The 26791-nt window shown below is 50.0% G+C and overlaps 1 protein-coding gene across 2 annotated transcripts in view; it reads left to right on the top strand.

Moving 5' to 3' along the window:
* Fhos (Formin homology 2 domain containing) overlaps positions 1 to 26791 on the top strand; it is a 228920-nt gene that overhangs the window by 166805 nt on the left and 35324 nt on the right. For both annotated transcript variants that reach the window (XM_089581950.1, XM_089581949.1), the window contains exons 8-14: positions 4273 to 4331; positions 12783 to 12850; positions 17360 to 17465; positions 18306 to 18400; positions 23999 to 24110; positions 24910 to 25004; positions 26226 to 26369. In XM_089581950.1, the coding sequence (XP_089438076.1) occupies positions 4273 to 4331; positions 12783 to 12850; positions 17360 to 17465; positions 18306 to 18400; positions 23999 to 24110; positions 24910 to 25004; positions 26226 to 26369 (679 nt within the window). The remainder of the gene's footprint in view (positions 1 to 4272; positions 4332 to 12782; positions 12851 to 17359; positions 17466 to 18305; positions 18401 to 23998; positions 24111 to 24909; positions 25005 to 26225; positions 26370 to 26791) is intronic.

The raw sequence follows: 26791 nt of genomic DNA, 5'->3' as shown, positions 1-26791 counted from the left end.
GCCAGCTTAGATGTATTACGATCCGAAGGCTGGAGACGTTGTCAGCGCGCCGCTGTCCACAGACGAGTGACGCTGCATTTTTCATCTGTTAGCGCTCTTTATTGGGCCTGGCTTCCTTTATTACCACGCAACCATTCCGTCCGAGTTGCCTCAGGCGGATCTGACGATGGACGCTTCGTCGGGGTTTGAACGGCGCTGGTCTGCAGAGCATCGCCGATCTCTCTTTGCAAGAGCATCCCCGTCGCGGCCGGAAGAAGGAAATGGGGCGCGGGCCCACCGCGGCTTTGGCAGAACCGTTTTCTGAACGTTGACACGAGTGGACTGAGCCGTGCGCGTGGATCGTCCCGTAGCAGTGTCCACGACGCGCTGTGGACGCCCGATATAATTTTGGCTGAGTGAGCTCCTTCGCCGTCCTGGGATGCCATTGCGCAAGTAAGGAAGCGCACACGTTTCGTTTTCGTCGTTGCTTTTCTGCTTAGATATGTGGCGGTTATGCGCAGTCATAATTGCTCTACTCTCGGGTGATGTGCGCGTGTCACATCTAATCGATCGCATCTAATGCAAACTATAGGCTTTTCATGCGTGTGTTTTAACGATGCGCGCTGTGTATGACGGGGCAGACAGAGCGCTTTTTTCGTGGATGAGAGAGAGAGAGGGGAACAGGCAGAAAGGAAGGATGCAAGCAAGCAAGCGGGTTGATTCCTCATCGCCGTGTCTCATGTTATGCAGTATACTCACGGCCGTGCGCAGTAATGTTCTTGGTTTCAAGCGCCGTGACGATTCCCATTAGTTTGGCTGCTTCCGCGACAGCGTCTTATACATTGCGGTCTCACTTCGGAATACTGCCGTTAGCGTACTTCCTGCTGAAGGCTGGATATTCAACGTATGGGATGAAAGCGCAGTTACCTCGCTGGAAGCTCCCCTTTGCCCGCCTAAATAAAAGTTAGCGCTGTTCGCTTCGCACGTTTACTCGCGAGCTGGGTGCAAGTCGATCGCACGTGATATAGCGCCGCGATGTGGTAAAAAAAGAAATGGATCTCCTCGTTTCGTCAGCTGTATCGCGAAAATATGTCTAACGTCCGATTCCGGTGTGTGCGTCAGGGAACCGTCGCTTTAGAATTTTTCACTGCTTAGAACTTTTTTAACAAACCTCAAACCGCACTTTTATTCGCGTTTGTATGATGTATGGACGACGTTTTGTGAAGGGTGTTTTGCTACTGCTTGGTTTTTGACGGCAGCACTTCCTGTGGTCTTCCAGGGGAAAAGTGAATGAAGACAGTAACGGTTGTCCAGAGTTCTCCTCTTGCGTGGTAACTCTAGCAGTGTCATGAAACTTGACTACGCTAGTCCAGAAAATAGCGTATCAGCGTGCATAAGTCGTTCTAGTCTGCTTTCGGCAAAAAAAAAAAAAAAAGGAAGAAGCAAGTCCCGCTGCCCATGCGTGCATTCTGGCGCGGACCGCTTGACACCGAGAGGCGCGCGGTAATGACTTGTTCACGCGTCGTTCGCCTTGGCGGCTGAGGCAGGTGTCGCCGCTCGCGGCCGTGGCATTGCCCACGGCGACGCGCTTGTGTGCTTCGGCCCACGCGACCGCGGGAGCGATCCGTAGGCTGCGGACAGAAGAAGCCGCCGCGGGGGCGGCAGGGAAGCTCGTTAGGCCCGGCGGCGCCCTCGGAGGAGGCTGCGTCCGCCGAGGATGCCCCCCTCCCGCCAGGCCGATCACCGGAAGCGTAACGCGCCGCTTCTGCCAGAGCTCGCCCACGGCTCAGCTCCCGCGCGGCGCCGACGCTGCTGCCGGGGGTCGTGAGCCGCGGATCGCTGCCCCTCACGTGGCTGCCGTCTCGCGGAAGGCCTTTTGCGCGGCGCAGCCTCCTCGGTCACTGCAGGTGCAGGGAGGGCGAAAGGCGTACACCGGGGTCACCCGCCGCCTTGAGACGGTGCTCGGTGGTCGGGGATGCGAAGACTGAGCACTACTGTCTCCCTTCTCAAACAGCGAGCGCTGGTAGCAGGCACCCAGTCACGAATTTTTCCCTCTCTCTATCGTTGATGTTGTTGTCCTGATGTTGATGTGGAGTGGTAGTGGGCGGGTCTCATGAGTGACCCTAGGGACGTACTTCGCGACTGGTGAGTTTAGACAGGTGGGCAGGTCTTCGGATGGTGAGGCACTTGGAAGTCTTCCGTCAAGAAATTATTTATTACCATATATCCACAACTGATTTACATATGCCGAAAGATTTCGTCCTCTCCGCTTCAACTAAAAATAAAACCACAAACTTCCACGACTCCGGACCACCGCCGGTCACCACACTGCCAACCCGTTCGGCCGCCGCTGAAGTAACTCGCGTCTCCAACTCTACGCTCTCGGCCCCGGGACCACCACCGGCCGCACACGACCGATCTGTCCGGCTGCCACACACCCAACCTCCGGCGCTCTGCTTCGCGCGTACCCATCTCGTTACATTCCCGCCAAAAACTCCATCATCAACCAATAGACAATCCTCCCGCTAAAACTTACTCTTTAGCCAATAGATGACTTTCCCGCCATCGTTTAGACATAAGATGTCACATCGGAAAAGGCAAGTACACAATATAAAACACACGCCTCGCTGTAAGCCGCCATGACTAACCAGAGGATGCTACAACGAGAAGAAACACACAGAATATAAAACACACGCGCCACTGTTAGCTGCTCTGGCTAGCTAGCAAGAGCGAAAACAAGCACAGCGCCAGTCCACCCGAGCCGTCCTGTCGTCGTCTCGTGTTTCGAACGGACTTCTGAGAAGAAACCGTTCCTCACTCGCTGAGGCCGAGAAGCACGACACTCGCACGCGGCGCCGTTTTCAGTCTTTCCCCTTTTGTCGGCGCATTCCCCTGCTTCCCTGCTCCCCTTCGGCTGCACTCCTCACGCTCTTTACCACGACGTACGCTAGTTGCGTCGTGGCACACCGTCTGGCAGGCGTCAAGGTGCGGCCGCTGTGGCGTGTGCGAGTATATTAGAAATCAAACTGTGTTTCCGGTTCACTCTGCACCAACACCAGGGTGCAATGTTGTGCTCTCAAACGGTGCGAATCGCTGGGAATATGTTGTGCCGCTGTATTATAACAACGTGACAGTCAAACCTGTAATCTCGTTGCTGTGCGTGCTTGCAGGTCCACAGGCAATTACACCTTTTGTGGCTAAAAGCTAGGTAGCCCAGCAACGCTCAGCTGTCACGAAGCCATAAGTTTTGAGTCCGTTATTCTTTGTGCAGCGCATATACAGTCGATGGCCTAAGAATGCACAGTGGACCTCTACAGAAAGACAAATGCATGTATATATGAGGAGAGAACTTCGGGGGCATCCTGATGGTGCACGAGCCGTCGCGGTGGCTAAGTGGTTGTGGTGCTCGGCTACTGACTCGAAAGATGCGGGTTCGATCCCGGCCGCGGTGGTCGCAATTCGATGCAAGCGAAATTATAGAGGCCCGTGTACTGTGTGATTTCAGTGCATGGTAAAGAACCCCACGTGGTCGAAATTATCCGGAGTCCTCCACTACGGCGTCCCTCATAGCCTGGGTCGCTTTGGAACGTTAACCACCTGACGATGCACGCACTGCGCAAACCTCTCATCGAGTTTCCATGGTCATGGTGCGTGAAGGAGGCGATCAGGGGATTAGACGAAAAACTTCGCCGTGCTCCTGGCCCACCCACATGGCGGCCAGTGTGACTGCGGTGCAAGAACGTCGTTTTCACTGAACGTTGTACTGCGGGCTATGAACCCTAGATTTTGTTAAAGGTTATTTTTCAGATGTATGCCTGTCAATCGATTGTGACTTGAATGGTGTAGATCACCTCATGCGCCTAGTTTCCAAAGGTTTGCGCTCGTATTGGTTCTGGTTTTATGTGGTCTAACATCCCAACGTATTAGTTCTTACTTTTTATCGCCAAGCCTTATACATGTATATCGGCACGCAACGCTGAACTCGCGTCAGGTATGGTCTCATGGCCAAGTACCCTCTATGGCAACCATCTCCTGCTGTGTTTAATTTATGGTGGCGCAGCGGCTGTGATGCATTCTTTGAATGGTATTGTGGTCAATGTGATTAGCGGGTGTTAGTACGCAGCAGTGGAGTCTCGCTGAGGCTGTCTGACGCAGAATTCAGTCTCTCTCACAGCCATGCTTGCGTCTGTGACATTGTGAACACTGGCGACGAGGTTGCCGTGACTGCGTTGTGATTGCAGTCTGGCTTTCTTTGTTTTCTTCATATTGATGGGCACTGTTCTTATCTTGCAGCCGGAAGAATGCAGTCCTGCTTCGCACCCAACTCTCCGTTCGAGTTCATGCGATCATCGGTGAGTGCACACACTGCATGTTGGCTATGCGATCAGGTGGCGGTGACTTTTGTAGGCAGGAGATTGAGGAAGAGAAAAAGAGTCGATTTTTTTTAAAGCCGAGTTTTAACTGACCAGGTTTCATCCTGTTCGGTTAAAACTTCGAGCAGTGCGAAACGTTGCTTCAGTCTCAGGTGATCTGGTTGTCGGTGGAATTCTGAAGTAGGAGTGGGATGTTGGTCCAGTGTTTGGGGGGGAATTCCCCTATGCGGAGTTGATTTGTAATAAGGGAGTAAATTCTCATTGGCATCCACCCAAGCGCAGCCATGCGGCTAAAAAGGAACGCTCTACAGCTTCCGTAGAAACTTCTTAGTTGAAGAAAAATTTCTCCTGGCCCGGGGTTAGAACTCGGAATCACCGCCTCACTGGGACAGTCTCTACCAGCTGAGCTAACCGGGATGGCTATAGCATGTGACAGGACGAGAACGAATTGATCAACAATTCGTAGTGGGAATGGTGTTGGCCCAGTGTTTAGGGGCATTCCCCTAATAGATATGGCATCCTATTGAGTTTGTAGTGGTGGTCGCAGGCTGCAATGTGTGAGGTGAACTTGGCTGATTTTTGTAAACCCACTTCGACAACACACTTGCAACGCTCTTTGTGCTGTAGAACAGCGCATCGAGCTACGGAAAGGGAAGTGTGTGTGTGTGTGTGTGTGGGGGGGGGGGGGGGGGTCGGAGGGGGGTGGTCGGGGGGGGGGGGGGGGGTCAGCGTTAAGATACAGGAATAGAAGAGTGTGCACGGGTCAGGTAATAAAGGAATTAGTGATGTCAGCTGAAATCACGGAAATGAAATGGGCGTGGGCTGGGCGTGTAAGGCGGATAGCAGAGATAGCCGACGGTCTTTTAAGGCAACGGAATGGATGCCAAGGGAAGGCAAACGTAGCTGGGGTGGCAGGGAGTCAGGTGGCCAGGCGAGATTAGGAAGTTTGAGGGGATAGATGGACCCAGCTAGCACAGAAGAGGGCAAGTTAGAGGCCAATGGGAGAGGCCTGTGTTCTGCAATAGGCGTATTGCTATCCTGATGATTATGATACCATCTGGATCTTCGGGCCCAATTGAACAGAGCCTCGGCTTTATGAAACCCACTCACCAGTGATTGCGGTGGCGAGATTCTTTTTGTGATTCTTTGATATTGCGAACTTTTCAAGAGTCGAGCTTACTTCATTGTGTAGCGCGGGCGCGAAAAGCGAAGGGAGCTTTTCTTTGCACCTAACATGCCCCGCTCTTTCCGCGCCACTTTGTCCAGCTTGCTGTAGCGCCACGCCTCTTTTCAGCATATGCTTGGACTTAGCCATAACCTGAGCGCTACATGTGCACTCATCTCTCCTGCCTTATCAGTCATGCTCTCAACATGTGGCTGCTGACATGGGGCCCCTTTTCGCTTCGTGGTGTCTTGCGTTATATCTTCATCATCGCTCTTCATCGTTATGCGCCTGTCGGATGCACCTCTGCGCCGGCATGATTGGTGGGAGGTTACTACAGTCGCCTCAATCCAGCGTTCTGGTAAGCTGTTCAGGCTAGATATGTGGGGACTGCAAGCAAAAACGCTGCAGTTAGCACAGCAGCTATGGTGATATATTTTTTTCTTCTTCGAGCCATCAGGCGGCAATTGCCGGGCCTTGCTAAGCAGCTCTGGGGTCGTTCTTGATAGCTGCCGTCGTTATGTTGACAGAATGAGACAAAGAAAAAAAAAGAATGAAGAGGGGGGTATGTTGGCTGTAGAGGGGGCTGGCCTTGGGCGCCGTCTTGACGTATCGCAAGTTTATGGCAGCGAGTCCAAAATAGAGCCATGTTGTTCCGCGTGGATGTCGGGCTCTCGCGGACAAAGAGCGAGCGCTTCCGCTGCCAGCAGCTCTTGGAGGAGCCGTCGCGGCACGACAGACGGGCTTTTTAACTCCGCAAGCCCCGCGCCGCGTGGACTCCTCACCGTGAGCTCGGGGCCCTGTCCGTCATTCACGCCTGTTCATTTCCCGCTCACCAGTTCACCGTTGGCTTCCTTAGATCTGTGCAGCGCCTTTAAGTCAGGCCGTCGCACCTTATCTGTTGCGCAGAGGTGCGTGCCTCCGTGTCTGTGTACTAGCGGTCCGGCCGCGGACTGGTGACGAGCGACGCTTTGCTCGGCGACGCCGGAAGCAGTCTTCGTCTTTGTGTTCTTGGTATTTCTCTCTCTCTGCCTTTTCTTTTTGTTTCGCAAGCTTGTTCTCAGCATGCTTGTTTCTTTCTTTCACAGGGCCCAGCTGCAGAATTCTGAAGCTTGGGCTAGGGATACAAAAACATGTTCTGCAGGGTGTGGTGGGCGTCTTCGTAACACGTCTTGTGTGTCTTGTGCTCTGAAGCTCCGCATCAAAAGCCCTTCTGTAGCGCCTGGCAGGCTATCACTGCTCTGAAAGGCTGGCATGGCTTCTGCATCTGTGTGAGCCATAGTGAGACTGCGGATCCAAAAGGATAGAGAGGCTGGGCACCGCCTTTGGCGACGGCAAGACGCCTTCTTTTGGTCGATAGGAACCGCCTTTGAAAGGTCCTGCTGTGCTTGATATCGTGGTACAGGGCGTTAGCATTCTTATGGCCGTCTCCGGTTACAGCGCAGACAGTGCGACTCTGTTGCAGTACGGTTTACGCCTGTGCACAACAGCCGCTGGGAACATGAAGTAGGCTGAACGAGGCAGCGAGTACACGTCAAGCTCTCTGCTTATGAAGAAAGGGTTGGAAGCGGACCTAAAGCATGGCGGACAGAAGTTGTTTCTAGTCAAGCTAATTGGAAACGCCAAAATGAGATAAAGAAATTGAACAAGGGGATCCTCAGTGTGTTTAGCCAACGTTTCGACGAGAGGACATGTCTTCGTCTGTGCAAAGCGTTCATCTTTGGCGGGGTTTAAATAGGGCCTTCACTGCGAGGAGGAAGCACCGGTGAGGGGGAGGAGGGTGTGATGTGGGAAGGGTGTTGGGATGAGGAGTGAAGGCCCTACTTAAACCCCGCCAAAGATGAACGCTTTACCCGGACAAAGTCGTCTTGTCGAAGCGTTGGCTAAGCACCCTGAGGCTCTCCCTTCCTTGGTCATTTTTAACGCGATAGCGTTAGAGGCCCCGTTATCCAGAAAATTTAGTGTCTGCGTTGACGGCGTCGGTGTTGTGAGCGAAAAATCACGGGCTGGCTCTGGCAGGTGGCCCCCGGAGACCCACCCAGGAGGCTAGTGGGCCACCTAGGTCACGTGACCTTGCGGCGTCATTACAACCTGCCCACCGTTGCACTGGCAGTTAATGATTGGCCAATCGGGAAGAGCAACCTGGGCCGCACAAGACCCATCGCTGAGAGCACCTGCCATCGCAGGGCTGTGTCGCAACGCTTAACCGCTGCACCACTGCGGCAGGAAGGGTATGAGGACTCCCAGGGATCTATGAATGTAAAGTGGAGAATGGTCTGCATATAAGTGAATTAAACCATTACACCAGCGCATCATAGCCCTAAGGCTGAGGTTAAGTGTTCCCTCGAATTATTTTTTGTGCTGTCAAGAGACCCACCTCCCTGCCTTGTCTCTACCAGAAAATAAGATGAAGGTTTGCCTTGAACACAGGAGCATGTTTTGTTTTTATTGTTGTTGACGGCTTTAGCTGATACCTTAGCGCAAATGTACACACTCCTGCTTGCGATTGCGTTAGTTAAAATATACACGACCATTTTTTTTTCTCCTGCCTCCCCAGCTCCAGTCTGCCTCAACCCAACTTCTTTTCCTTTCCTTTCATGAAGTTCTCTCTATCCATTATATTACTGTTGTGTCCCCTTATTGCTTTTGTGTGTGTGCGCCCCCGCATCCTCCTCCTAACGACCACTCGCATCCTCCTCCTAACGACCACTCGCATCCTCCTCCTAACGACCACTTGCCCTTCGTCGCACGCTGTCGCCAGATGCCCCCCCATGGTGCGCCCCCGCATCCTCCTCCTGTTTTGGGAAGCCACTCCCTCCCGTGGACGCTTCTCCGCTCCCTCCTTTCTTCGGGCGGCCAGTTCGGCTCCTGCCTCGGTCGACGCTGGTCGCACCCTCATCGGCTTTAAATAAACGAAGTCTTAAAGTACCGTGTGCGTCTTTCGCTGCATTCAACACAGCGACCGGACACGACAGTGGCGACGAGAAAGTGGATTCGACCCGCGCTACGCAACGCTATTGACAAGCCATGGCTACGCGAGGGTTTCCCAATCAGATACCAGAGTTCAACGGCTCATCGTGGTCATCGTGGGTTGGACGCCTTCAGTTCTACTTTGAAGCTAACAACATCACAGACCCAGCCTTGAAGAGGGCCAACCTGCTGACGCTGTGCGGGGAGCAGACCTACGATACTGTCTGCGCCCTTATTCAGCCAAGCACACCAGCGGCAGTGTCTTACGACGACATCGTAAAAGCGCTGCAAAAGCACTACGACCCAAGGCCATCCGAGGTCTACAGCCGGGCTCGCTTCCAACGACGAGATCAACTGGGAGGAGAAACTGTGAGCGCCTACGTAGCCGCGCTCAAGAAGCTCGCTGCCGACTGCAATTTTGGAACGCTGTCGACAACAGCTACCGGGCAGGAGGGAGACGCAGCTTCTTCTGCTAACACCACCATGCTTCCCTTGGACGTGATGTTACGCGACAGATTTGTGTGCGGACTGAGTGACGAGTCACTGCAGCAGCGCCTGTTCGCTGAGAAGGACCTCACATTCAGCAAAGCTTACGACATCGCCGTTCGAGCGGAGAGCGCCGGTCACCAGCAGAGAGGGATTCGCCGGAACACCGAGCCGGTACACCAGACAAGCAACCAGGTGCGCAAGCCTTCTGTTGTTGTAAAATCGGTCAAAAAGGCACAACGCTGCTGGCGGTGTGACGACCAACACAACCCCCAGGGATGTCGATTCCAGTCAGCCACGTGTAATTTTTGCCACAAGCGAGGGCATAACGAAAGAGTATTCTCGGAAGAGATTCCAGGAAACGAAGGGCCCCCGGTCACACTGGAGTTGTTGGACAACGCGCAACCCAAATTTCTGAAGGCCAGGCCGGTGCCGTTTGCTCTCCGAGATTCAGTTGAAAAAGAGTTGGACAAACTGGAGCAGCAAGGTGTCATCGAGCCGACGCAGCATTCAGAATGGGCCACACCACTTGTCGTAGTTCGCAAGAAGAACGGAACCATACGCCTCTGCGGAGACTACCGGAGCACCGTCAATCTTGCGACTAAAGCGTCCTCTTACCCGCTACCGACACCTGAAGAAGTATTCAGTGTACTACGTGGCGCAAGAGTCTTCAGCACATTGGACCTCACCCAGGCGTATCAGCAGCTGAAGGTGAGCGAGTCAACTGCTGAATTATTGGCAATTAACACACTGAAAGGCTTGTACAAAGTCAAGCGACTGCCTTTTGGCGTAGCTGCAGCCCCGGCCATATTTCAAAAATTCATGGAGACAGTGCTTCAGGGCATCCCAGGAGTTTGTGTCTACCTTGACGATGTCATCATCAGTGGCACTTCCACTGAAGAGCATGCAGTGCGCCTAGAGCTCGTTCTCGAAAGGCTATCAAACGCAAATTTGCGCATAAGCAAAGTGAAATGCTGTTTTGCGGTGCCAGAGGTGCAATTTCTGGGACACAGAATTGATGCGGAAGGCATTCACCCTACCGAGGACAAAGTGCGAGCGATCACAGAAGCACGAGCTCCAACAAACAAGCAGGAGCTACAGGCTTTTCTCGGACTCTTGACGTTCTACGACCGGTTCTTGGAACAAAGAGCTACCGTGGCCAACGACTTATACCAACTCCTTCGGAAAGATGTGACATGGACATGGTCGCCACGCCATCAGCAGTCATTCGATGCCCTGAAAGACCTGATTCGAAGAGGTACAGTCCTCCGCCACTACGACGAAAGGAAGCCTCTGCTTTTGGCTTGCGACGCATCACCGTACGGAGTCGGCGCGGTTCTATCGCAAACTGACGAGCAAGGAAGGGAAGCTCCCATCGCCTTCGCCTCACGTACGTTGTCGCAAGCAGAACGCAACTACGCGCAACTTGACAAAGAAGGGCTAGCCATCGTCTACGCGGCGACACATTTTCACCAGTACATTGCCGGCCGGAAGGTGACCTTTATAACCGATCACCGACCGCTATTGGGCATTCTGGGACCACAAAGGCCTATGCCACCAACTTTGTCTCCGCGAATGACACGTTGGTGCATCAAACTCTCAGCGTACGACTACGCTCTGGTCTACCGCAATGGGAGTAAACATCAAAACGCCGATGCGCTAAGCCGTCTGCCACTAGACGCAACTGTTGACGAACCATTTCCACCAGGAGACGTTCTGATGTTCGAAGCACTGCCAGAACCTCCGCTTACAGCAGGCACAGTTGCAGCATCTACGCAGAAGTGCGCAGCTCTCCGGCTAGTTTACACAGCTGTTCAACAAGGCAACGTGCATAAACTCAAAGGGGACAACTTCGACGCTTACCGCAGGCGAGCTACAGAGTTGAGCACCCATCGCGGCTGCATCATATTTGGGTCCCGAGTTGTGATTCCGAGAGAACTACGCGCACAAGCTATGTCTCTCATCCACGCCGGACATCGGGGCATCGTTGCAATGAAAAAGTGTGCCAGAAGCTACATGTGGTGGCCTGGCATTGACAACGACATCGAAACAGTGGTGCGAGAATGCAAGCCTTGCCAGAGCAGCCGGAGCGCCCCGCCGAAAGCTCCTGTCCCAGAATGGGAAAAGCCAGACACACCATGGCACACACTGCACATTGATTTTGCAGGACCAATTGAGGGCTGCACTTTCCTTGTGGTCGTAGATGCCTACACAAAGTGGCTTGAGATAAGGCAAATGGGACAGACGACTTCGGCAGCAGTCATTGACAACCTCCGATCACTATTTGCAACGTTCGGCCTGCCGCGCAAGGTAGTGTCGGACAACGGAACACCGTTTGTGTCTGCGGAGATCCTCAAGTTTTATCGCGACAACGGGATCTCATCAGTTACATCGGCCCCCTACCACCCAGCGACAAACGGACAAGCCGAGCGCTACGTAGCCGAGCTAAAACGCGCCCTTGAAAGAGATCAGACAGGCTCGCTGCAGCGCCGCCTTGCGCGCTTTCTCTTCAAGCAGCACACGACGGTTCAGAGCACAACAGGCGAGACCCCCTCGAAAATGATGTTCGAGCGTGAAATGCGAACTCAGCTCACAGCCATCCTCCCCGAGCCAAAGGCAGAGACGTTCCGGGAAGAAAAAGCAATTCCGCGCTGCGGCACGCTTAATGAGGGGCAGCGCGTCCTCGCCCGACAGTTTCTGAAAAAGCCACGCTGGGAGGAAGCTACAATTGTCAGGCGCATAGGCCTGCGCTCTTGGCTCGTCAACATACATGGCACAGTAGCACGCCGACATCTCAACCAGCTGCGTAGATTTACGACGCCGTCTGAGAGCTGTCCGCCAGCGGAGAGAACACGTGCACCATCTTCCCACATAGCCTGGCACCTCTTCCCGGAAGAAGAGACTTCGCCCAGGACAGACCTAGGAGACACAGCGAACAACAGCCAGCCTACAAGTGTTTCTCCCCCGAGCGCACAAAGCCAGCGCGCCTCCACGCGTGAGCGCCGACCCCCTGCACGATACCAGGCAACTTTCTAAGGGGGAAGGAAGTGTTGTGTCCCCTTATTGCTTTTGTGTGTGTGCGCCCACGCATCCTCCTCCTAACGACCACTCGCATCCTCCTCCTAACGACCACTTGCCCTTCGTCGCACGCTGTCGCCAGATGCCCCCCCATGGTGCGCCCCCGCATCCTCCTCCTGTTTTGGGAAGCCACTCCCTCCCGTGGACGCTTCTCCGCTCCCTCCTTTCTTCGGGCGGCCAGTTCGGCTCCTGCCTCGGTCGACGCTGGTCGCACCCTCATCGGCTTTAAATAAACGAAGTCTTAAAGTACCGTGTGCGTCTTTCGCTGCATTCAACACAGCGACCGGACACGACAATTACTTTACTCTTTTGATCTAAGTAAATAGCCAATTATCGCTTTTGTCTCGTCAGTTTTTATCATTTTGAAGGTCATGAGCATGCATAGAACTCGTGCGACGTTGTTAGCACATAACGGAGCACTATTGGGAAAGCGAAACGGCCCCATAGTTCGCGTATTCCTGATCAAGAGCTTTCTAATGCCTCTTCTGTCTGCATTCTCTTCAACTGTTCATTTTTTTTTCCTGCCCAAATCGCACTCAGGATGCTGTAGCTTAGTTTGTGTACCGCATACAAGATCGTTTACAATGCAATGTGTACCGTCTTACATGATCGTTTTGAAATGCAAGCGCAGAAAGCTGATTTCAGAAAATCGATCGACTTGAAGGATTGACAAGTGAAGCTGACGGAACATGAACATTTTATGTTGGTTAACTAACACTGTCTGTGTATTGCAGAGAAACTGCTCAACTCGACAGGACGAGAACTGCGGCGGGCACTGTTTTCCCTCAAGCAGATCTTCCAGGTGAGCCATTCGTTGTCTTGCCTGTCCTTGAAGTGTCGGCGCGATCAGTAGCGATTCAAGTTAACGCACCAGTAGCCTACTCGTGCCGTGGTGGCTACTCGTGCGTTGACTTGACTTGAAGAGTTTTTTGTTGTTGTTTTTTTCGTCAGATGCTTTACAACCTCTGTGGCACACGCCGCAGATTTGGAGCCGTGTCTCGTCTCCCCTTTCTGCGTCCTTCGTGAAGTTTGCGCTGTTTTCGTTGTGTTGCTTCGCGTGCGGGCTATGCCGTGGCGCTCACCGCTGTGCTTCAGGCGGAGCTGTTTTCAAGCAAAATAGCTGCGCATGGGCTCTCGAAGTGAGGGATAAACGAGACACCGCTAGTGTTGTCGCAGCATCGTACGAGCTTCGGCGAAGCTTTTTAACGGAAATTTTCATGTCTTCCTTCTCTTTGTTTGTGTGTTTTTTTTTTCTGAGGTATTTGGTAGCCCTCTCCGATCAAGCACACACTGCTTGCCTTGGGGCTGTGAATGCTGTCCGGTTGTCACTACTCTGTGTGTTTTGTCTTGGGGCAGTGGCAAAACTAGCTGGAAATCAGTACAGGGTGATTTTTAAAACCTTCGTAGATTTTTATTTTAAAAGCTGTGAGGGATACGTCTGTGCGGTCTGTTGAGCTGGATTCTACAGCAAGGTGAACAATATGTACCTCATATGGATCTCTAATTAGACGAATAATTAACTTAAATTAATTAATAAAGTATTTTGTTTATCTTAGCGGATAAGGTTATATTGCGGAATTGATGGCCGTCGATATCGAAAGTGAGCCTTGTTTCTAAATTTTCTTAATCGTCAATGCCGTTCGAAATATCAAGCGCGAAAAATACGCATTGGAAAGCCTGTTGAGTTGGCTTTCCCACATTACCTAATTATAAAATTTCGTTGCTGCGCGTGGTATCGTCGCCGAAATCAAGTTTTATTCTTCTACATAATTAGATACACCAACTGCGCCTGTATTTGACACTTGAGAAGTGCGAAAGACGCCATTTTATAAATACGCAATGCGGGAAAGCCAACTCAGCGATCTTTCAAATGCACATCTTTGACGCTCGATTTCGAACCGCATTGCTGATTAAGAAAATTTAAAAACATAGCTCACCTTCCTTGTTGGCGGCCATCAATTTCGAAGTATAACCTTGCCCTCTAAAATAAAAAATAAAACGCCTATTAGTTAATGTTAGTTAACCGTCTAATTATTGGTCCATATGGGGTGCATAATGACCGCCTTGCTGTACTACCCAGCTCAACAGACCACACCGACGTATCTCTCACAGTTTTTTAAAATAAAAGTCTCTAAATGGTTAGAAAAAATCACGCTTAGAATGCTGTGCCTTCGTAAAACTGTTTGATGCTGCTCTTTACTCGCCCGCGATTCTAACATTCCCATTTGTATTGGTTCCTTTTGGGCCTCAGTGACAGGGCTCTAAAAGGCGGGACCCTGAAGCAGCAGAATTTTCAGCCATTAGTGCTTTCATTTCCGCTGAAGAAAAAAGAAGTTAGAAAAATGTGAACCTCACGATTTTCACAGAATTAAAGGCCCTTAATGATGTGGCGCTGATTCGGCTCGCATATCCTCGATGGCGACTTTCGGTATAGGTTGATATCGCGAAAAATAGCGGAGGTTGTGCTCTGTAGTCTCAGACTGAAAACTCCTTCCTCAGCGTGTTGCTCGCTCAGAACAGCGTCTGGCGTGGCTCCCAGTGCCCGTCGTCGTCGCTTCAGCTCGTGCTGCCCGGCTTTGACTCGCGCATAACGCCCGCGATCTTTTCAGTGGCGCCGCGGCGTCCGCCCACTGTGGCACGGGAGAGTCATGCCGGGCGAGGACGCATCCGGGGCCCGCCTCGTCATTCCGTGGGCAAAAGCGAGTGACAGGCCCCAGGCGCTTTTAAGGAACGCTGCCTCCTGAACGTGGCGCCGGCAGAACTTGCACAAGCGTGTGTAAACACGCGCGCTCCCACCGCATCGGGCGGAGAGAGACGGGAAGGGTCGCGCAATACGCGGTTTCCGATACCGATGCCGCGCTTGAGAAACTCGCTCAGCGTCGGGCCTCGGCCTCTTCGCCCCGTTTCATGTCGTTATTTTTTTCTTTCTTTTCCGGCCGTCTCTTCTCGCTATCGGGCCGCATGTGGATACTCGAAGGAAGGAGGTGCAGTCGGAGAGAGACCACTTAGGTGCTGTTGCGCGCACCGCTCTTGTATGGGCAGCGCGGACTTCCGTAATCGGAAGCAGAAAGCGCGCTTCTGGCTTGCTTTCACCCGCTGTGGCGCGCCGGCGTCTACAGAAGCACAGGCTACTTTTTTTTAAACAGAGGTGGCCTTGTGCTCGGGTGCAGCGAAACGCAGGCGCCGCGACGACAAAAAAAATCGAGCTGTCATTCAGTGGAATGTCCGTGGGCAGTCTGCCGAAAACGCTCTCACACTTTGGCCTTTACTTTTTAAACATATGAATTGTAGCCAGCATCCATACGCGCAGTGCTGCTTGTGAAGCCTCAGACCAAGGGCGCAAGACCTGCGTTGTTTTGTTTTTTCAACAGCACTGTAGCCAAATCGAACTTACGTGAGGGTCTGAATAGAGTTTGAAGACTCACGAACTGTTGCAACGACCGGGGCATACAGGGCAATGCCTCGTCACGCTTCATCGAACGGCGTGTTACGGAGCGCGGTACGGGCTCCCGCTGTGCTTCTTGAAATGCGAGGAGATGGACACTGGCCATGTGGCAGCTCGCGCTCGGAGTAAATCTCAGTACGGAGCTCCTGACTCGTGTCGTGCACGGGGGCTGCTTGATTGCAGGTAGATGGCGACAAATGTACAGTCTTTGCCAAAAGTAACCAGGCTGCATGGTTTGCTTCTCATCTGTATAGTCTGTATACTATCTGTAAGAGTATAGTCATCTGTAATCTGTGCACTGAATTGCAGGGTGCGCAAGGCTTCTTTAAAGACTAGTCGTCGAGGCAGCACTTAATCTTATTCTCGTGTCGTTAATTAGGATACTCGCCGAGGTTAATTTTCCGAGGTTACGTATCACGGCGAGTTGGGGCGCATTTGGATTTGCAACGTGAGATAAAAAAAAAACGAATTCTGTCCAACTGACCGCATCGAACCGCTGCATAGCACGGAAACTTCTTGTGACTAATGTCCGTGTCCTTCCTCGCACTTTCGGCGCATTAAGGCATATAATTTCGCTCTACAGTGCTACGTACGTATCATCTGTTGCAAATTTTCCCAGGCCAGGGCGCCCGCGACCATAGCCATGCACCGCATGGCTGTGTTGCGATGCAGTGATCGATCGCTGCCTCTCGCTATAGTGTTGGCATTGAAGATGTAGAGGAGTTCTCGTACCGCTCATAAGTCCAAGGGAACAAATTAATCAGGAGCCATTTCACCAGCTTTCGCGCACTGGCCATTGTACGCAAAATGACTTGCAACGCGTCCGGAGTGAACCGGCTCCCCCCCCCCCCCCCAAATAAAAAAAAGAAGAAAGATCCCGCTTTATGCAGAAATAATGCACCCTTATACAGCGCACCAAAACTGCATAAATATTGACTGTACATTGTTCTTCGCATCAACAAGTAAGTGCGCGAATTTCCAGCAGCGCTGGGCTGGCAGCAGTTCATGAACTGATCTCCTGCCGTGTCTCTTCTGTTGCAGCTCATATTGAAGCGCAGTAGTACATGTTCGACACTTTCTGTGAAAAGGCCCCCTTCGCCTTGCTCTGAGGTGGAAAATAAAACAACGCGACGGAAGAAGGTCGACCGACCCCAGAATAGCCACCATAAGGACTTTTTTGGTTTCTATTTCCATGTCCTCATTAAGCCACCATTTCGGTTCCATTTGACGGGTCAGGGAGGTAATCCCTGCAGGTGGACAGGAAAAAGGTAGTGGAAAGAAATCAATCATCTCTCTCTTAGTCAGCTGGCAATCAGTCATTTGGATACCAACAGCAGCATGGTACAAGAGCGTGTGCGTGAAGGCAAGTGCACTTATGGCGTACTACAACCCCTAAGGTGTGCTGTCTGGTCTAGGTTCACCTCAGTTGGGCACTCGCAGATGCTGCAGTCTAGCATTTGCTCTGCGGGCGTCGTTTAGCGATCCCGAAGGTTGCGCGCCAGCTCGTCTGGCTGCCCACAGCGATGGTCCCTTAAATCTTTCACGTTTTCATCGAGCGGCCGTGGTTACAGTCTCTTCCTTGCAGCGTCCTGTTTTTTTTTTCTGGCATTTTTGCAGCAGTAGATGGAGCCTCATTGCGGTGGCCGTGGCAGTGTTGCGGCCAGTTGCCTAGTTAGGCAGGATATGCGGCAGTACGCGTTTCCTTTGCTCTACATGGCGCGCTCCAAGGGCATGCGCAACACTGCAGCCACCGGCTTGGTGTTTATGCATGCACCGGGCGCTCATCATTCGCCATGAAGCTCGCAGCGATCGGCCCAGGCCTTTCGTGTCGCCGCCGTTGACTGTGCCGCTTCCTCCTCGTCGCAGGATGACAAGGACCTGGTGCACGAGTTTGTGCAGAACGACGGCCTTGCTTGCCTCATCAAAGTGGGGTCCGAATCAGACCAAAACTATCAGAACTACATCCTTCGAGGTGGGTTTTACAAGCCACCAGCGTTTCGCAATTTGCTGCCTTGTCGGTGTGTGGTGGGAGTGCACTACTTCAGAAGATGGATAAAAAAAAGTGTGAATAGAAAAGGAGCCGTGTACTTTATGCTACCTGGAATGCATGCAGCTACGTTAACAAATGGCGTGCGGAATGGCATTACATGCGAGTGACATTTTATTCCTGCGTATCATGTGCGAAAATTTCGAAGGAAAATACGCGCGATTGCTTTCATAGCGCATGCAGTTGCGGTTAACGTCAAAGTAAACTTTTTTTACAAATTGTTGTTGCCATTCATTTTCTGATGCGGCTGAGGCCTCCTTTCACTCTTTTTCTTTCTATTGTAATCTTTGCAATCATTTATTTATTGCGCTGGATGCATTTGGGTCTATTAAAAGAGAAGAAACGCCGGAATCGCTTGTGGGGAACAGTAACCGGTAGTTAAAGGGGGAGAGGAAGTGGAGGGTTGATGGCGTCTCAGAAACGGGGACTTGCGCCGCATGAAAATAATGAAACCTATAAGCGTGCCATAAATGTATTTATTCGTTTCTCCTGCGAATGCCTTGCGTCGAGGACATTTTTTGTTTCTTGTTGCATCAGCAGTCCTGCACACCGCCGAGAGCGTTTCTTTGATCCGCACCGCAGCTACGCTGCCACGCATATATCGGCTCAAATCCGGAAGTAAACACTGCACGCGTCCGGCATCGGCGACAGACGAATGTCGCAGTCGCCGCTGCCCATGGTCGTTCAAAATGATGCAGTTGAAGGCCGCTAGCATATTGTGCGGGTAGCCTTCGACAAACACAATGTGCTTTCCTCGCCCGGCAGCTTTGGGGCAGGTGATGCTCTACGTGGACGGCATGAATGGCGTCGTGGAGCACAACGAGACAATCCAGTGGCTGTATTCCCTCATTGCTTCCAAGGTAAGTGCTACCTGTCTCGCACGCACGTCATACGGCCCTGGTTGCGATGGATGGCGCATGGGGTGGCGCATGCTTCCGCATGGCCGACTATTTCGTTTGGTCTCGTGGCATGAGCGCATGCTTGGCTCCCTGTCGCCCGCCTTTCCGGGTAATGACATGAAGCGGATACCTGATGTCTATAAGTTGCTTCGGAACAGACATGCAGCAGACGAGCTCGAGATGGCGCCACCGGTTGCTCTTGGACTGGCGGTGGCCGCAGCCCAGGTTCTTTAAGTATTAACTTTCAGGGTGTCTTCCATATACTTCTGCGCAAAGTATGGAACAAGACTCACTAGTTGGAGGAAGGAAGCACAGGCAGCATACGGTCGGTCCGCGTTCTGGCTGTGGCGTTGGCAAACTTTAGCTCAAGCCTGCTTGCCCTTGTATACATGCTGTTTCATCTGCGTTCAGCTTAAGTCAACTACAGTTGGCTTGAATGGCACTTGGATGGTGTGCGGTCCTCTGTTAATTGATCAATAAATTCATGTACGTTAATTATTTGCTTTAGCATGCCAAGAGAGCGGCCTCGTGCGATTCGGGTTGCGTCTAGGCACGACATCGGAGATACTGTTATTTTCTAGTCGTTCCACAACCATCTTGCTCGTTATGGCGACCAAGGTGTGCGTGACCTGGGTCATAAAAATCTGTGCACGTGAATGCAAGATGCTGCAGCATCGGTTGTATAAAAGAAGCCGTAATTAAGTTTCTCTGCTCGGGGTAACGGCGGGCGAATGGAGCTGATTACGTCTGACCTGAATCTGCTGTTGCGAGTGTGGCGGGGGCAGTGGGGAAACCTCTAATGGGCGGCGGGCTTCGATTCTCCTCCGTGCTGTCGGCCCGCATGCGGAAGGTGGGTCGCGACAGTTCCATCAACGCGGAGGGGCTCGTCAGCTGCGAACACGGGCGCGCCACCGGAATGGCGACCGCTAACGATAATCCCCGAACACCCGCAGCCAGCAGGGCGCCGTCTGGCGTGACGGACACGCTCTTGGGGCGACGGCGTACTGGCTAGCAGCCTGCGGCTCGCTGTCTGCAGTCTGGCCTCAGTCGCTGCTTGGGCGTTAGCTGCTGGCAGCCCGGCACTTTTCTATCGCTCCTTATTCATTTTACTTCTCGTTACCAAAACTACGTATTTATCAGCTGCCTTCTGTACACTTTACACCTAAATGGTGGCACACGAGTCTTGTGCGCTGTGGATTCGGCAGGTCAAACGGCGAGAGACTTACTACACAATCTTTTGGCCATGTGTGGCTTCAGCTACTGTAGGTCAGAACTTCATCCTCTGAGCTGAAGGGGAGACATGAACGGTTAAGGAAAGGTAGTAACACCAGTAGTTACTACATACAGGGTATTCCGTATTTATCTGTCCGGGTTGTAAAAAATTTTCCTCACAACTTGGGCTCAACCTCAGACCACAAGGCAGATTATGATAGTCTGTGTTTTTGTTATGATAATTTAACACTCGAACTTGCCTGGACTGTCCGGAATCGGCGAATAACTGCAGTTGTCTGCACAGAGAATTTTCGCCGAGGTGAGCGGAATAACCAATTTGAGAGGCTGCACCATCTGGGGTACTGCGAGACTTGCCTCAGCTCCAAGCAGGCACATTGTTTGCCTCGCAGTTCGCCAGATGGTGCAGCTTCTCAAAGCGACTATTCCGCTCGCCTCAATGAAAACTCTGCGCACAGACGGCTGCAGTTTTTTGCCGATTTCAGTCTGTCCAGGGAAGTTCCGATGTTAAATTATTTATCGGAAAACGCTGTTGCGACCCGGGTAGCATGGCCGGGGACCGGAGATGGGACGAGGAGGATGGGAGACTGGGTTCGGAGGAAGGTAACGAAAAACTTTATACACTTATTTACATTATTTACATAGAGCGACTGAGAAAGACTCTCAGTGGAAGGGGAACGTCTTCGTCAACCGAAGTCGACTGGAGGTAGCAGGCTTCTCTCGGCCACACTCACAGCCGAGTTAAATATGGTTCGGATTCCCCAGATCCCTGGCTGGGGAATAATGTTCGAAGAGCACTGTCCAATCGGATGGACCGAAGGGGACGTTCATGTTACCACCCATGGCCGGGCAGGTGCGGGCTGTTCCACTCTCTCGCAGCCGGGTCGATGGGAAGGGGGAGATGCTGACTCATCCAGCCTGGCTGGAAAGGAATCTCCTGCAGTCTTCCAGCAGGTGAATGCACTTGCTTCCCCTCCGGTTGTCCAGAACAGGAGTCGGGAACACAGCAGTCTTCAATTAACAGCCAGCGTGACTGGCGCCGCCACATCGCCTCCGCTTCTGCTGTGGTTGCTCTGACAATACCTCCTGCCCGTCTCCTGCCTTCACCGCTGCTGCCGTGGTCACCTCCGCTCAAGGAATTCCGCTGCGCTAATCCATTTAGGCTCGGAGGGGGGCATTCCAAGCACCCCACTGCACCACCGCCGTCGCGAGGTCGTCGGCCTTGTCGACTGTTCACGGTAGCTGCTTGATCGGGCCCACGTGGCCAAAAATACGGTCACGACAACGCTGACTATCATAAGGTACCCTGTGGTCTGTGCTTGAAACCAAATAAGCCGGTAGTTTGTGCAGGAGCAATTTTTACAGCCAGGACAGATAAATACGGAACACTCTGTATTTACTGCCTTTTTTTCTAAGAATGTAATGCCCTAATTCTAGAGTACTGCACTGTGCCAGAGGGCACGTTTAACGCCATCCTCGTAAGGTGCCTCAATGCGCATGTTCCCCTCCTCCTCTTCCGTTCCGATTTCGTGCACTGTACATCCTCGTTTTGGAGATGGACAGCACGGAGTGTTGAGCGGTTAGTGTAGGTTTTGTTGTGTCAGCCCAGGTGGCGGATACATAGCGAAGAATACAATTTGCAGATTCTTACATAGGCGCTGAGGGGGCATTCGTTTGTACACTTTCGGGAAAAGGATGGAGCAGAAAGTTGAATGAAAAAAAGTTAAAGCAAGGTTGAGAAGCCTAATCTGTAAATATCGGTTTCCATTCCGGTTTTCATTGCCGAAGTCGCAAAGCAGGACACAGAAAAAGTGTTCCGGATGGGAAGAAGAAACAAAAAACAGCGAAGCGGTGAGGTAAAAAAGGCTGCAATAACGAGTGGGCGCGGGTTATGCTGCTTATCACGGGCGATTGAGCTTGAGCAGGTAGAAGCATTTTGCGACATTGAGGAGGGGCGATGATAGCCCAAATGTCTTGCCTTTCTTCGATCCTCTAATTCTTTTGGTAGCATTGCGCACAGTCACATCAAAATGAGAGGGATGGTCATTTAAAAAGCGCATCTTTGGCCGGTGCCTCACATCTACTGCTCATTGATGTGCAGGCCTGTGGCAGACTCGCATGTGTGCTTGAGCGGTGAACATGCCTAACTAACGAACCTCCCCTGTTCTCTTTCTCCTGATCCCCGCCCATGTTTTCACCCTGCGCCCTTGGTAACACTTTTCAGTACTATAGATGGGTGAGTTTGCTTTATTACTCTTATCCTTGTGCGTAGCACTTGCGGGCCGCATGCACGTGCCATTCATTGCGCTTGTCTGCTTGCTGCTTATGCACTCTCGTGACCTCAGCTCGTGTATGCCGCACACGTGCAGTTGCTCGCGCTTGCGGCAGAAAAAGCGCTGATGTTAGTTGCCTCTGTGTTCACGCCTTCGGTGACTTGTGCTCGAATGTTCTGGCCTCATGTCTGTCCCACTGTCTATATTGAAACGCATCGCGCTACGCACTGTACTATGGCCGTAATTGTGCATGGGTGATTTTGTGAATGGTCACGTGACCGGTGGGTATATACTGCTCGTGGGAGGCACCATCGCTTTGGCACTTCAGTGACATCTTCGCCACGAAGGAGAAGGTTGGTTAAGGGTTAATGCGTCTGTCGTTTCACTCTGTCCTGCAGAATAAAATCAGAAAGGAGGTTGAGAAAAATGGAGGCTGATATGAATGATTCACAGGCCTCATTTAAGCTTTTATCTATAGTGCATTGGCACTAACGTTGTGAGAGAATGGAATGATCACAATGGTGCAGGCTCGTTTTCTTTCTGCACTGCTGTACTGTCACAGTGATCCTGTTGACATAGTGATACAAAGGAGTTCTGGAAGCATATTCTATTACCGAGCTCCAGTGCATGGCCAAAAGTCGTGTGTTAATACAAGACAGTGCTAAAAAAAAATAAGGATTTTAGCAAAAGGCAGAAACACCAAGCACTTTCAATTATTTACATTTACACGTCTAAAAGCTCCCATTGTACTATAAATATACTTCAGAAGCAAGAAGGTATAGGCTTGTTGATTGTACATTGTTGATGCGAAATAGTGCTCACAAAATGACAAGGACGTGAGGACAGGCTGACCAGAGTGCTTAGTGCGTCTACTGTTGTCCTTTGGAGTGCTATTCCATGTTAACAACGTGCCAATACCTTACTGCTTCTGAAAGGCACTTGCATGGGTACTTGCTTTCACTCACCTGCATTCACTTACCTGCACCATTTATCTTCACCTCTGAGACTGCTTCTTCATCTAGTCGTAAACTAAAGATAAAAAGGAAAGGATGAAAAGTTTGTAAAAATTATGTAAATGGATAGGTGAGTGTGGACCATTTTTGATATTGCAAGGTAGGCTGTGTTATGTTTACATTCGAATGAGTGTGCAGGAACTCTTGCTTGGGTTTTGTGAATTGTGTACTCAAGAATATCAAACAAATGTTAACATTTTTGTAAAGGTTATGGTAATGCTGTTTTTGGTGTCCTTGGATATTGTATTCCTATTGCAAAATCTAGCAATGTGCAATCACTTGTATGTGGTGTACAACGCCTTAAAAATATAAAATCTCGTGCAAAAATAGCAAAAAGGTGGCCCAGTGGGCTCTTCATTCTCAGCCTTGCTTTTGTCTAAAAGCTAACCTTAAGTGTTCACACTGTGCTTAATGAATTGATTACAGTGATTCACATCTGGTTCATATCACAAACGGTCCATTGCATCGTGTTCAATCATAGGTGCTGGTAACCACGTTTTTTAAAGTATATGCAATGATGATGGAGGCTAGAGTCTACAGCATATGTTACTGTTGAAGTGCTGAACTCTGGGCTGCACATGGAGAGCCTCCAGGCTGTTGTGCTAATTGTGCTATTCTGTTGGCAATATTAGTAGGCAAACATGTCAAAGAGCTCATTGCTTGTAGTGGTAAGGGTTGCAGCTTTTAGTTCAGAAGGTAATTGCCACAGTTGCACAAGGCTAAGTTGGGATTTCTATTCATTGACTTCTTTTTTACAGGTAATTCACACACATGTGTGCACTGCTTGCACCACGCTCACACCCGCACATGCACTCTAAGTGTGTAATGTTGTACTCTGTTACCCTTTGTCCATGATTATGTGTGCACACATTTAACGCTGTTCTACTTCACTGGGTTCGCAGGTTACTGTGCATCTTATCTTTGCCATGTGTCTGTTCTTGCTATAACCACTTCAAAAACTTTTTGTTCTTTTATTTTTTGAAGGCTGCTGCTGATGTATAATCCATGGTCGTTGTTATTTCGTCCTCATTTTATATATGCAGTACCGTCTGGTGGTGAAGACAGCTCTGAAGCTTTTGCTTGTTTTTGTGGAGTATACAGAGACCAACAGTGCCTTGCTAATGAATGCTGTCAACGTTGTTGACCTTGAAAGAGGTAAGCACCATTTACGGGGTGGTAACATACGATCTAGCTTAATTTGTTAGACTTGGACTAAATGTGCTTGATGAGGTTTTATGTGGTGGTGGCCCTATCTCTGTTTTTGCTGTGTGTGTTTTTTAGTTGAAATCTTTAATTACATCTACATGGTTAAGACTGGTTATCTTGGGAAGGCTGATGGTCCCTTAGGGTAACGGAATTGATTCCAACAGAACGCAAGCATAGTAGGGGGTGTAAGAGAGTAAGAGAGACAGGTGGACATATGAGATTGGGAAGCTAGCTGGGATAAGTTGATCGCGGGTGGTACAGGACAGGGTTAGAGGTCAGTGGGAGAGGTCCTTGTCATAAAGTGGACGTAGGCATGATGGTGATGATGATGATATGGTGAAAACAATATCTGTCCATGTGGGTTTCCTTTGTCCTTGTCTCTTTGTACTTTTTAGTGTGAGGCATTCAGCCTATGATAACTAGTGCATAGTTATCATAGTCTGAATGCCTCACACATATATTGGACCGCAACAGTGGCCTAGTGGTCTGAGCATCCTAGTGGTCTGAGCATGATACAATGGGTACAAGCTTTCCCCTGGTCTGGTGCTCAGCTTATTTAGGGTGACATGCTTGGGGAGTGCGTCTTTGGCCCCACCTTGAGTAGAAGAAAACACCTTGTGCCATGGTGCTGTTTGGCCACAGATGCCCTTGCACCATAAAAATCTATCATCATTATCATAACTAGTGCATATTTTCACTGCACATAGAGTAATACTGTTCTCTAAATAGTGTAATGCTTTGCTTTTAGGTGCAAGACCATGGGCCAACATAATGATGTTGTTGAACGAGAGGGACTCTGCAGATATGGAGCTGCTGGTATACTCCATGACACTCATCAATAAGGTATATATGTGCCTGTAGTCTAATGAGTGTGACGTTTAACCCTTATAACACTTAGCTATTTTGTTTTTACATGTTACATATGCCTTTTTTCTTTCTTAAGCTGAAGCAATGATGGTATAAGGGAAATGCTAATTATAAAATTGACTGTCTTCATTCAATAAATTGATACAAACACTTCAGTAGTTTCTACTTTAATGGTTGTGGTGCATTATATAATGCCCAACTTTCCTAAAAGCAGTGTTGCTTCATTCAATTTGTTGCTGCAAAATTAAGCAACTTGTGTCAAAGGAGAGGCACCTGAAATAGGAATAGATAACAAGGAACTCTTATTAATATTGTCTGACAGCACTGATTACATGCTCCAGCTTTTTTTTTTTTTAGACTTGTTGCTACTCAATGAAACTTTTTCACTATTCAGCATACTAGCATAAGGCTGTTCTAAAGATATGGTAAAGGTGACAGCGAGGTAACACTAATTCACTGCTTAAAAACTTGCTGTGCTCTTTTCAGTTTTTAGTATGAGCTGTTCAGTTCACTGCACTCACATGACACTGGCATGCAAAAAAAAATTAAAATTGATATATTTGGTTGTTGTTTTAGTTGCTGCCAGCATAATAAAAGCTTGAGTGCTTTACTGAGTTGCAGGAGCTCACAGAATGCACAGGCATGCAGAAACTAGTTTTCTTGCAGCCTAGAATTCGATGGTGATGTGCATTTGTCTGAGTAGCCTGCAGACTGGAGTTGTGAGAGGAACTACTATGAAAGGAACGAGTTTTATCAGGGCTCTTGAGGTCCATAAATTTTCATTGTTGGATTTACATTTATAAAAAATGGGTTTGAATTGGATGTCACTCTTTTCAGGTTCCAGCAACATTGATTGGAGAATTGTCAGATCAGATGTGAAATATGTGAAGGCCATAAATGAGCTGCAGGAAGGCACACATTTATCATAGGCTTTATATATGCTAGGAAATGTTTCTAATTCACTGAGCCATTGGTGAACTGGAGTTGCTTGTTTTAAGTGCTGCCTTTCCATCAAATGTAGTTTATTACTGCATAAACTTTTTGTTTTTAGTTGACCTTTATGTGCTTCATCTTTTATTGCACACATTTCTGTGTAGTTTGCCCTTTCTCTTTCTTCAAGTTATTCGTTTTTGTAACCTCAACAAGAATTACTTAGATTAAATGGGAATCATTAATTTTCCTTTCTGTGGCTTCCAGACTCTAAATGGTATTCCTGACCAGGACACGTACTACGACATCGTTGATTCCTTGGAAGAACAAGGAATGGAACGACTTATACAGTACTACATGTCCAAGCAAGGCACTGATTTAGATTTACTTCAACAGTTTCGTATATATGAGGTACAGTTCATCTTCAGATTTTTGATCGTATGCCTCTAGATTTTTAGGCAGGCAGCTTTTCGGTGTGGCTTGATGTGCTATTGCCTTGTTCTTGACAGTGATGCAAATTCTTATCTTGGTATGCATTCATCATATATGCTGTTACATAACAATTTCTTAGTGATGATGACATTATTAAGTGTGTCTGCTAAACTAGGCTTTTACATGATAAAAGATTTGAATGTACAGATGCTAGGTTGCAGAAAATGGGGTCTTATGTGGACGAAAAGTTAAATATATTTCTGGTATCCGTCATTTCACGCTTCATGAACATATATGGAAATGGATCATTTGTTTCCTCATTAGGTTGTAGCACTTAGCTCTCTAAATAAAAGAATCTGTTGCACAGACATTTGTATTAATAATTTTTACAGGTCTAGAGC

Source organism: Amblyomma mixtum, chromosome 3 (assembly GCF_055824585.1).
Source record: "Amblyomma mixtum isolate Tamu chromosome 3, ASM5582458v1, whole genome shotgun sequence".
Taxonomy (NCBI): domain Eukaryota; kingdom Metazoa; phylum Arthropoda; class Arachnida; order Ixodida; family Ixodidae; genus Amblyomma; species Amblyomma mixtum.
This window is presented reverse-complemented; position numbering and strand designations above follow the sequence as displayed.